The sequence below is a fragment of the Triturus cristatus genome, chromosome 6 (assembly GCF_964204655.1).
Source record: "Triturus cristatus chromosome 6, aTriCri1.1, whole genome shotgun sequence".
In the NCBI taxonomy this organism is placed as follows: Eukaryota; Metazoa; Chordata; class Amphibia; order Caudata; family Salamandridae; genus Triturus; species Triturus cristatus.
This window is the reverse complement of record NC_140589.1, coordinates 402147823-402160827: the sequence shown is the minus strand read 5'-3', so window position 1 is coordinate 402160827 and position 13005 is coordinate 402147823. Positions and strand designations below refer to the sequence as shown.

At 39.3% G+C, this 13005-nt stretch overlaps 1 protein-coding gene across 1 annotated transcript in view; it reads right to left on the bottom strand.

Annotated features, from left to right (window-relative positions):
- DLGAP2 (DLG associated protein 2) overlaps positions 1-13005 on the bottom strand; it is a 1278043-nt gene that overhangs the window by 547106 nt on the left and 717932 nt on the right. The window contains exon 4 of the mRNA XM_085610808.1: positions 8710-8857. Within this exon, the coding sequence (XP_085466934.1) occupies positions 8710-8857 (148 nt within the window). The remainder of the gene's footprint in view (positions 1-8709; positions 8858-13005) is intronic.

Below are 13005 nucleotides of genomic sequence, written 5' to 3'. Positions count from 1 at the left end.
AAAAGGGTCAGTTTTGAATGGAAACATTTGCATTTTGTGCTGGTTACTGTCACAGGTACTAGGACTACCTACACAAGTGAGGTACCATTTTTATCAGGAGACTTGGGGAATGCTGGGTGGAAGGTAGTTTGTGATTCCATGCAGACTCCAGCACTTTCCATCACAGTAATGTGAGGAATATGTGTTGTTTAGTCAAAGCTAGGGGTTTACAAAGGATTTTTGACAAAAGTACCTGCTGATAGCCATGCAAGTCACCCTACGCTGGATACCCCTTGGTGTCTAGTTTTAAAAAATGTGCTGGTTTGCTAGTTTTCCCCAGGTGTCGGATGAGTTACTGTCCAAAATCTACAGCCACCCACATTGGAAATAAGGGTTCGTTTTGAATGGAAAAATGTGCTGCGTCCATGTTGAGCTTTGGGCCATTTCCTGATGTGGGAAATAGGCCTACCCACACAAGTGTGGTAGCACTTTTATTGGGAGACTCGAGGGAATGCTAGGTGGAAGGAAGTGTGTGGCTCTCCACAGATTCCAGAACGTACCCATTATAGAAATATAATGAAAATATGTTTTTTAGTCAAAGTTTTATGCCTGCAAGGGATTCTGGGTAAAAAAACACCTGGTGATAGCCACATAAGTCACCCCACCCTGGTTCCCCTAGGTGTCTAGTTTTTAAAAATGTACATGTTTGCTAGGTTTTGCTAGGTACTGGCTGTGCTAGTGTTCAAAATCTACAGCTACCCACATTGGAAAAAAGGGTCAGTTTATAGTGGAACAAATTGATGTGTCCATGTTGCATTTTGGGCCGTTTACTGTATCAGGCACTTGGCCTCCCCACATAAGTGAGGTACCATTTTTATTGGCAAAATTTGGGGGATGCCAGGTGGGAGGAAGTTTGTGCCTTACCACAGATGCAAGAAATTTTCATCACAGGAATATGAGGAAAATGTGTTTTTCCAGTCACATTTGAGGTTTTTCAGGAATTCTGGGTAAAAAAAACCTGGTGAGAGTCATGGAAGTCACTCCACGGGGATAACAGGTATCTATTATTCAAAACTATCCAGGTTTGCTAGGTTTCCCCAGGTGCCATTTTAGCTAGGGTCCAAATTCAATAGCTATGGTCTTTGCATAAAAAAGGTAATTTTTGAGTCGAAAAATCTGATGCGTCCATGTTGTTTTGTGGGCCATTTCCTGTCGTGGAGACTAGGCCTACCTACACAAGTGAGGTACCATTTTTATTGAGCAATTTGAGGGAATGCCGTGTGGAAGGAAGATTGTGAATCCTTGCAGATTCCAGAACTTTCAATCACAGAAATGTGAGGAAAATGTGTTTTTTAGTCAAAGTTTGAGGTTTGCAAGGGATTCTGGGTAAAATCATGATGAGAGCCATTCCCAAAATGCCACACTGGATACTCCTAGATGTCTAAATTTAAAAAATGTACAGGTTTGCTAGATTTCCCTAGGTGCTGACTGAGCTAGGGTCCAAAATCTAGAGCTACCCACATTGGAAAAAAGGGCAAGTTTTCACTTAAAAAATGTGATGCATACATATTGTGTTTTGGAACATTTTCTGTTGCAGATACTAAGCCTACCCACCCAAGTGGGGTGTCATTTTTATCTGAATACTTGTGGAAGCATAGAATAGTAGAACGTTTGTTATTTCTAAATTGATTTCGCTGAAGTTGTGCCTTTCAAATATAAGCCACTGTAGAAGAAAGAAGACATTTTGAGAAATATTCCCTAAATTCTACACTAGTATGGGTGAGAATGGGTGACCACAAATTCAGAGATGTACAAATAACCACTTCTCCTAAACTCCATATATTGTGCTCATATCAGAAATATTAGGTTTTCTTGATTCCCATTTTTCACTCTACATAGTTCACTATATGAATTGGTCAATTCTCGGTGCTCAGTGAAAAACCACTGTATGGTGCAGATCAGTTGTTGGCTCTGGGCTCCTTGGGTTCTTAGAGAACCCACAAACCCTATATATCCCTGCAATTAAATGGGTCTAGCAGATGTAATGGTGTATTGCTTTTGCAAATCAGCCTTTGTGAGGGAAAGATACAGATGAAAACGTCGTCACAAATGGTTCTTTTTTCCAACTCCTTTTCAATATTTCTTCATTTCAACAGTTATTGTCCTTGAGAATCCCTTGAGGGATCTACACATATTGACCCTTGCTAAATTTGCAATTTTGTCTTATTTTCAGAAATTTGTAACCTTCCTGGATTTCCCATGGGTTTCATACTGGTTTCCACCACAAACTGGAAGTAGGGTGAGAGCACAAAAATAGGAAAAATGGGCTACCTCCTTCGAAAATGCCAAAACTGTGGTACAAAATTAGTTTTTTTGATTCAGTTCTACATATTTCTGAAAGTGAGAAGATGGTGTCTTTAGTACAGCAAACTGTTCATTGATGCCATTTTTAGGAGAAACAAACTGTCACTTTTATTTGAGCACTTTTTCCGATTTATCTCACAAAACTCAAAATGTTGCTATATGTTTACTATTTTCTTGGTGTCCTCCACAAACCGTGGGTAGCTTTAGAATATACATGAATTGGAAAAAGGACCTAAATTTGGCCTGGATACCTTAAGTGGAAAAAATGTATGGAGCCCTGAGCGCGATATACCCTAAATAGCAGAAAAAAGAGCTCAACACTTGGGGGAGTGGGAGGTCCAGCAGTTAACAGGTTAAACTAAGAAACTAAGGTATGCAGTAAACACTCATAAAGAAGTTGCTGTGTCTATTTGATGGGCTGCTTGGATTAGTTCAGAACTTTAAGTTTGAAATAAAAGGAACAGGTTGTGACAATGTATTAGTGATAGGTACACACAGCAGAGCGCTCCGACTGCTGTGGAACTGGGAATGCTAATTTACGTTGTTCCTGGCAGAAACGTACATAATTCAATTTTTAGAAGGAACAAGAACATCTTAATCTAGCAAATACCTTTTGTAAATGGGATCCTTAGTATGGGATTGTTGTTCAACCATGTTTCTAAATCTTGTGCATTTTGATCAAAATGGTCTATATTTTAAAACATAAATTTTAACAGAGCAGCATTCATTGAAGGCTTAAATGAAAAGTGTATGCCTTCCTTCAAGACAGTTTAGCTACATGCTTTAGTCTAGTGAACATTTACAGCTCTATCTTAAAAAAAAACACTTTTCTTGACTTTCACCTGATTCTTTGGCTCTCAAGCACAAACGGCTAATTCTGCTTGGATTTTCATCAACAGGCTATGTGGAACAGGTACAACAGTATGTCTTACAGCATGGTTTGAGGCTGGGGGGAGACATATCCCTCTTCTGGTTTCTTTGAAAACTAGGTCAAATTCTATGGTATTGAATCTATGCCGACCTTTTAAGACCTCTATAAGGCGTTCTTAGGGCCCTGTTTTGCTGGTAATAAAGGTCAAATTACTACCAGAAACAAGTTATGGAGTAGAGGTTTTCGTACAATTATACCTTCTAGCTGAACGGAGTACAGTGCAAAGTTATTCAAGCAATAGTAAATTTGTCATGCAGCTTCTTACAGGCACATTTATACCTTGACTTTGGCCTCAACAGGCTGGGAAGAGCTTCTTGAAAACACAGTATATGTTTATTAGAGGCCAGTGTAGGTAACCTGGACTCAATGGTTTGGACAGAGGTTACTCTCCTCCAAACGTAGTCAGTATATCCTTTAGTGGGGGGAAATTTAGTTTTTTTAATATTGACTCATTATTACACTTTACAACATCTATTAATCGTAAATTAATACATTTTAATGGACATATGACTGACTGTGCAAAGCACAAGCACTTGCCATATGTTGCCCATACATATGTTTTGAATAATGAAATTTGCGTCAATAAGGTTAAATACAACATTTCATCAATTTTAAAATATGGACAGTGTTTGAATAAAATGCAGGTAGTGAGATTTGAGGGAATTTGGCTTACAATGAAAACTGAGGGATTGTCCAATGTGAGCTTTGGTTACATATAAATAAGACATAAACTCACGTCATCTTCCATTACTGTATTTATTAAATCTCTGGACAATATTCTTGTGTCCTCCAATAAGGAACTAGATCTTGCAGAAAACATGTGACATGAAAGGAGAACTCCCTCTATTCCCAGTTAAGGGTATTATATGTATCTAAAGTATGAAAAAATGATGCCTTAAGACTGTAAAAGATTGTGTAACTGTATAAAATGTTATGAGGTATTTTGATTTTCCCTTTATTTATTAATTTATTCATTCATTTGTTTTACTTTTGAATCATGTTTATTTGTATCACTGCCATTACTGCTGTTATTAACACGTTTTTAGCTTCTATTTTAGTGTCAGTGGTGTAGCGGAAAGAGGAAGTTGTTTGAACTAGTTATTTTTCCTTCTTGATAGTTTTATGATGTTTAATGTTTTTTAATTAATAGTTTTTAGGGGATGCATAGCACTGAAAACACAGTTTTTCTTTTAGGGTGCATCTATAATGATATTCACTAATTCTTTTCAGGAATTGTAGTGGCATCATTATCCCCAGAGTATCATTCCCTTAAGAAATTACTTCCTTTGCTATGAAGCTGCATGTTCGAAAAGGGTCTTCCTATTAATTATTTCAGTGGAATCATTAGGCAATAACATCCACGGAAACTGTGGAGGATGACAACACCTTTGCAATACTTTGAGCTAATTCAGATCATAAAATGTCCTGCAGGGTTATAAACAGATAGGGCAGAATTCACGAAGCTTAAAGTGTCATTGAGTTAAACCTAGGTGCAAGAAATACTTAATTGGTGGGTGTAATTTCTGAATTCAAAGAATCAGAATATGTGGATTTCTATGTCTCCAAATTCTATTACACGCAGCTGTAGTGTTGTCTCAATCCTATGTTTATTGAATGAGGTGGAAATATTGTTGTTTTTTGGAAAGGGGTGTAGACCATTAAATCGCACCACAAATATCAAAAAGTGTGTTGTAGTGACAGAACTTTTCTCATTGTACTGTGAACAACAAATGTAAATATTCTCCTTGCAGGAGAAAGGTAGAATGAAACATGCAGAACAATCACCTTATTCTTGTGAAATTATTTTGGGCTCCAACACAGAAACATTCTGAAAAGGCGGTGAATGTCAATAGGGGCTATCCCAATAAATGTGAGCAGGTCTGGGGGACTTGAGGGTGATACAACAAACACAGTGAATGAAAGGACATCACAAACACGATCGATTGAGATGAATGAATGTGATTAATGGTTAATGGGGGTGAAATGTTCACTGTTACCATGATAGAAGATTATTTATGTAAAATGTTGTTATCAATGCTACAACTACCTTAAGATTTATTTCATAGTTTTGTCCTATACCTGTCATTTAAGACCACCCTACATGGATCATGAACATGCTGTGTAAATGTGCTCATAGTTATTTGGGGCTTAACAAATCAAAACATTCTCCCATCAAAGCAGATACAGGCAATCCCATGGCATAATTCTTCTGTAGGAACTACATATAAAAGCCTGATTCACAATTACATGTCTACCACACTCATTATTCTCACACCAAGGCATGAAAGGGGCCAATCGGTGGCCATGAACTTTGAAATTTAATTTTTTCCTGGAGGCCAAAACTGCACGGCTGGGATCCATGGACAACTGCTGCCTCTGAGCCTTAAACCTTCAACCGTCAAACCAACAGTTAATGCCTTGGGAGATGATGGGGGCCTGAGGTCATTTATTGCTAATGAGGCAATCGACTTTTCAAAACCTGCAACCCTGCTACCAGCGAAAACCACATCACCCTCTTCAATGGAGGAAATGACACCACCACCTTCAGCTTCTGTCGATGGGAAAATTCCAACATCCAATAAGAGGACAGAAAGGACTTGTATATAAGAGACTTGGAAATCAGAGCATAAAAGATCTATTGGGGAGTGCCTGGCCAGTTGAAACAGGCGGAGAACATTTCCTCTGATCAGCAGTAGTCCTACAAGAAACAGAAGTCTGGACTCAGCCAGTTGACAATCAGTATGTTCACACCTCACATATAGACTGCTGTCACTGAGAGAGAATAGCCTTATATCCTCTCCTGCCTTTGCCAGATGTAGCTGTTTTGAGCCCCATTCTAATGATGGAAACCTCTGTTACTGCAATGTGTATCCTGATGGTCCTGTGGAGACGGGTAAGGGCTGAGAGAGCTATGTAGATGGTGATCATGATGCCTGAAGTTCAAAAGTGTAGATTTTCAAAATGAGTGCAACACTAGATTTTTAGAGATGATGCAAATTTGACAGGGTGTTGGAAAGAAAGCACCATGAGAATAAGGCTAGCTTGAAATATATTCTTGCCTGAATCAGAAGTCAATGAATATCCTTAAGTACAAGGGTGATGTCATTAAAGATGTACTTAAAGTACAAGACAGACTGATACCACTACATGTAGATGAAACACAGTGGCCTCCTTGGAAGTCTAGATGGAGGGCCACAGCTGTTGTTTTTGCCAATAATTGTGAGGCAATTTTATAATCATTTGTAATGCCAATAGCAAAACTGATGACGATCTTGGATTGTAATATTCTATATTGCCAAAATGGCTGTCATGTTGTTTTTTGATGCAACAGTCCAACATGTCTCGGACCTATAGAAAGTAACATTCCAACAGTCTCAAAAGGTATTTTCTATGCTTCTGGGATGCCCCCAAAATTGCGCATAAATGTTAGTTGGTGGCCATCTTGGAGGCCAAGTAAATAGCATTCCAAGATGGTTGTATTTTTTGCTGTTGGCTTCACAAATGCTAGCAAAATTGTGTGACAAGCATTCACATAGCCAACAGCTGTGGCCAGCCATCTTGGAACATTATTTTCTAGATTTCTAACTGCCTGCCATTTTGCAATTCCAAAAAATAACCTTTGAAGATGATTGTCTAATACATTTAGCCTTGCCAATGGTGACGGAATTCGCATTGGGAACCAGGTGAAGGGCAGAGTTTAGAGAGGAATGCTGGGGGAAGGTGAGAGGCCTGAGAGGACTTAAAGAGATGCACCGAATTACTGCAGTGGTCAATTTCAAGGTGAAGAGTACAATATGAAGGCAGTGTGGGGTCAGGGTTACGAGAAATTAATATAACTGATGGAATGGAGTGAGTGAATGGGATGAGCGAAAAAGAGAGGAAAACAGAAAATGAAAATGTGCATATATACATGCCTAACCTTTGCTACTGCTGAACTAGGCAGGAGTGGCACGTGCAGGTAAGAGCGGTGAGACGGGTAGGGGGCTGACTTGACAGATGATGACGAGGGAAAATTAAATATTTGTTTAATTTTCCTTCGTCGTTGTCTTTCGAAGCCCACCCACCCCGCCCCACCACCTGCACAGTCTGCTCCTGAAACCAGGATAAAAAAAGTAGAAAGAACATAGTTCCAAGACCTCAGCATTGGAAGGATACTATCACATCAAAAATAATAACTTGAAAATATTGGAGAGATATTAAAAATTACACACAAATATATATCTTGGTCCATGTCAAGTTTATGTAGGTTTTCGAAAAGGAGATACATTTAGTAGTTCATTCATTGTGATGCACACATAACACCATCCCATCCAACCGGTCGGTTACAAGCGCAGTTCAGTGAGATGAGAAAGAAGAGAGGGTCTGATGTAGTGACAGGCTTTGATTCTGACTAGGGATTTGACAGGGTGAAAAGCTTCCACTTTGTCTCCCCACTGCCCACTCGCTCTATCCCACCGATACTGGAGTTGCGTGGTGACGGATCTTCCAGCTGACGTAATGAGTTCCTGTCCCTTGAACCTTGGAACGTGATGACGTTCTGTGACAGGCAATGAGGCCTTGCAGTCAACTGTGCAGGGTTACTCACTGTGAAAGCGTTCTCTTTGTCCAACACTAATCGGGACGCAACATCACCTTCTCTGGAGGCAAATAATTCTAATGCCACAGTTCACCACTGTAGAGGTGTGTGCATTCAGATTGTGCATGTGTCGAAAATGGAAGGTATTTTGGCAGTTGTGCAGACACAAGTGGTGAGATGTCATGTTACGAACTGAAAGAGTCACTTTCAATTGTACAGAAAACAAAGACCATTGCATCATGGCACTACACTTACCCTACACAAAGAGAATAGCAGTTTAACTTAGCGTTGTTAATCCTAAAGCTTTCAGCATTTCCATAGATTCATAACGAGCCTACAGTTCAGATGCACTCTGTCTCTCCTACATTTGCTTTGATGCATCTTCGAAGATGGGACTGATCTAAGCAAGGACATTTAATATTGTGCTCCAGCATTCCGTAGTGTAACTGAAACCTCTCTGTGTACTCCACATCAGACAGTGATTAGGCGAGCATTATTTGGAAACTATTGGCTACTGTGGCGCCATTTTGCAATACTTATACAATTAAGTAAGAAGGCAGTAAGTAACGAAGTAGTGTAACTGCAGGCCTGACCATGGGTGCATATGTATATTCACTACGTCTGCACTGACACTGGAGTCATCAACGTTGCAATATATGTTACAACTCGAGTACCTTTTCGTTCACCCTTTTCGGTCCATTGAGCTACTTTTCAAAACAGAGCTGTCATATGCTTGATTCTAGGTATGTTTCTGAATCTACACAATGATAACAAAACGTGTCAAATAAAGCATGATTAAGTAAAGCAAGAGGTGATTCGAGATGTGCAGTTGAGGGAAGTTTCAAAAGTAGGTTCCAACCTGACTGACACAGCTGGCCTGACTGAGTGTGCTCACAGCCCTCATGTAACTCTGATTTCTTGACCGGAATTTAGGAGAGTTGTAGTTTGGCGAAGGATCCAAGATGTGAACAGTCGGCATTTCACTTGCAGTTTGTAGATAACTCTGGCTATAAAAAAATAGAAACACAAAAAGAAGCAGAATAATGTTAGAGCAATTTTGCAGTTTATAGAGGTGAAAGATTTTACACGTACTATCTGGATTGATCAGTTATCTATAACAGCAATATAGATTTGGTTGATTTAGAGACTGTACCATCTAACAAAACAAATCTATACAAAAGATGAATTACCGACTGCCATTTCTCTAATTATTCAGTCACAGGTAACTGAGGGATGACAGAATTGGATGCTGTCAAGGAACGTTTGTATGTAAGGGTTCTAAGTAACCATGCATTAAGATTTTTGAATACAGGTCTTATCAAGCCAGGAAGGGCAGCACTTCATTCATATCACTGAGGTCAGGACTTTTCTCTGATCCTTGATGTCACAGTCACCACTCAGCAATATCAAGGAGGTGTCTGTGATTGTTCCTCAGAAACCAGGACACTACTTATTTGGGTTTCGACTGAAAGATAGCCTCACTGATCCCCCAGGTGTAGTTTGTAGGAGCAGTCAAGGCCAAGTTCAAACAGGGTGGTGTGGAGGCTGAGACTAGATACAGTTATCAGACCTACTAAAAAGATCGAAACCCTCAGAAGAAGCATGCATCCAGCCCCTATTTGTCCCTTCGAGAGTCTCAAACATGCGGGCCACTTTGCCCCACATTGCAAAAAATGAGTTACAAAAACCATTAAACATGTTAAACCAAAACATGCGTCTGTGATTCCAGCCAAAATGGGCAAGGATGCATTTTTTATCTTTCAGAACACTTGGTGGAGTTTAATAAAAGATTCCCTAGGCCTGGCATTGTTACTAAATTAAAAAAGAAAAGAAAACAACCCAAATCACCGTTACTCCAAAAATCGGATCTTGATTTTGCTCTACTCTCCAGTTATTGCCCAGTCTCAAAATTTCCTTAACTGGCTAAAATATTTGAAATGTCAGTAGACATCAACTTCATACTACCATAGCCAAAGATGGATCGCTAGATAACCAAAAATGTGGCTTCAGAACCAGGTGCCATTTGAAACAGAATCTGTGAAAACCTTCAGTTGTGCTCATCACATTCTCGACAAGGGAAATACATATCTAATTGTATAAATATAATTGTATTTCAATATCTTTTGGCCATCTTTGGTATGATTTACCGTAACAGGTTACTCCTAAACCCCGAACATCACATGGGCATTTGTGAAAAATTCTAAAATGGTCATATCCTTCTTATCCAACAGATACTCAATGGCAAAGATAGGTGATCACCCCTCAACAACATATAGTTGTGACATACAGCAGAGCTCCATCCTTATACCTACCTTACTCAATCTTTACAAAAAAGCCACTAAGTCTAATTCTAATAGACTCAGGTGCTACCCTATATCAATATGCTGACACCCAATTATATCTGAGTACCTCTACAGTCGAAGACACAGTCATATTGTGAAACTGCTCTTACTCTAAACACATGGATGAGAGACAACTTCTGCCTCCTCACATCCCTAAAAACAAAGGGTCTCATGTACAAAGGGGTTTAGCATTCCCAAACCCTGTGATTCGATACATCAGAGGGTGTGCAAACTTTGAAACCATTTTTAAATGTACTAAACCCATATAACAATTTTGCAAAGTTTTCTGAATTGTTAAATGGGTTTAGGAAACCATTATGAATCTTTATTTGGAAGATACATTTTAAGGGTGTACCTTCCAAATCCCAAATCCCTATGGTATGTATACATGTTTTGTGATCTAAATCCACTTGAAAGCCATTAACAAACAGAAAGGATTCCGCAAGTGACCCCTTCCCAATTATCAATGTTGTCAAAAATGTTTTAGGAGTAGGCAATGCTCCATTGGACCACTGCCTGCTCCTAAAAAGGTTTGAGTAACTTAATGTTGTTTATTAACTGCATCCCATTTTCCTTTTAGGAAATAGGGCTGCATTTAAGTACAAGCAATCAAAGACATGGTAGCATGCTGATCCCAGCCGCCACCGTCCCTGTGGTAGTGGGTAAGCGTGGTAGGTTGCAATGTGCAACCTTTCTCATGAATGTTGATGAGGTAGGTCGAATTCCGACACAATAAAATTCTGTACTTTCCAAATCGACCTATTAGTACATAGATCGCTTCACAAAATACCATTGCATTAAAAATCTGTATGCAAATGGAGACCACTTTTGCCAAAACCATTTTGTACATTCCAAACAAAGATTTGCAAATTGCGAATTGTTATTAGTCGCAATTTACGATTTCTTATTTGGAATCTTTGAACATGAGGCCCAAATTCCTACTAATATCCAATGATAACAAAATAGGTTTATCGATTATCAACATGATGATTCTTCCCCATCCATGAATCACAGCTGACCAGAATCTCTCATCTCGCAGCTGTTCACACACTCATCATCGCCAGATTTGACTCTGGCATGGCAATTGTGGTTATTTGCCATCTACTTCACCTGCCCCACACAACGTTGCTGTGCTTAGCTGACAGTCTTATTAATTCAGCAAGGAAATGGAATGTTATCATCCAATTATTTAAAGACTTCTAATGGCGCCCGCTTGTGGCAAAGATAGCATTCGAAACCTGCTGCCTAGCTCTAAAAGCCATCCTTAATTCCAAACCACCATACTCCACTGAACTACTCAGCATTTCTGAAGGCGCTAGTGAACGAAGAAATCAAAGCTTGGTGCTGCTGAAAAATCTAAATTCTGAACCACCACTGTGCAAAACAATCATTTATAAATAAAAGCCCCTAACATTTATTGGCCCAGGAGTGCTATATAAGTGAGATAAATAATAATAAAAAAGAAATTGCACACACAATCCCCTTGCATGGCCTTTGTCAGTTTCTAGATCTGATTAGCACATAAAACTACCAGGTCCCATGTAAGTGTGGGTCAATGAAAATGCAACCTTTGATGGCTGCAGTCATCTAAGGTTCCATAATGTGATATAGTTCAGGCAGCACTCGTTCTGATATTCACAATCATTATTGCAATTACACTAAAAATAGATGGCTCATTTCTCAAAGGTAAATATACATGTGTAGATTGACTCACGTGTAAATTGACTATTTACTGAGAGTTGATTTACACCCAAGTGCAGAGTTACAATTCTCCATCCATTCCTTATAAAATTAATAGTTGTGTGTTTTTGTATTACCTTAAAATATGATTTTTTAAATGTCAGAAGTGTAATTAATAATTTGTAACATTGGAAAACATTAAGGGGCATATCTACAAGGTGGCGATATAAAATTCTCGCCGCTTTTGCGGCCGTTTTCGGCCGCTAAGCGGCGATAATTGTATCGCTATAGTAGCAAGATCACGCTATCGCGTGAAACCTTGCCTTAGCGCCTGAATTCCTGACACCCATCTTTGCATCTCTAATGAGATGCAAAGTGGGTGTTCCTCCCCAGGATAACGGGAGGAATGTCGCTAAGCGACATTTCTCCTATTATCAAGCCTCACGCAAAGCAGCATAGCGACAAGAAAAGTAGCGGTAACCTCTGTTATCGCTGCTTTTCTTACACCTGCTTTGAAACTGACTTAGCCATGATATCCTATGGAAGGTGGATATCATGGCTAAGTATGTGAGGCCCTATCAGCAAGCTATCGCCAAACTTTGTGGGATTATCGCTGGGTTTCCAGCGATAATCTCATGTTTGGCAGTTAGCGCTAGGATATTTATTGCTTTTGAGATAAGCGTTGCTAATAGCACGCTATCTCAGCGATAAAAATCCACGCTACCCGGCGATAATTATCCTAGCGCTAAGTGCACTTAGCGATAATTATTGCCGGTTGTTGCTGATATGCCCCCAAATTTTTAATTTAAACTAACCTTTTAATGCTAAAAGAATTTTAGATATATTTAATTTAGCAGTCAAATTAATGTAATTTATGTAATACTATTTTTGAAGTGTTATATTGAATCCCTGCCGCTAATGTTTTCTATGGGAGTGAGTGACAGTACCTGAGAGTGGCCATCTGGGGTTCAAGGCTAACTCCAAGGCTGAGCTGTAGTACATTTAGGACTGTTTTGGAACCATTTTTGTTGCAATAACTTTAGAAGTTGAGTTTGTGAAAAGCAATGGGCTTACACTTTTGTGGGTGAGTGTTTATATTTGCATGTCCAACCCTAAACACCACTATTCTCCTC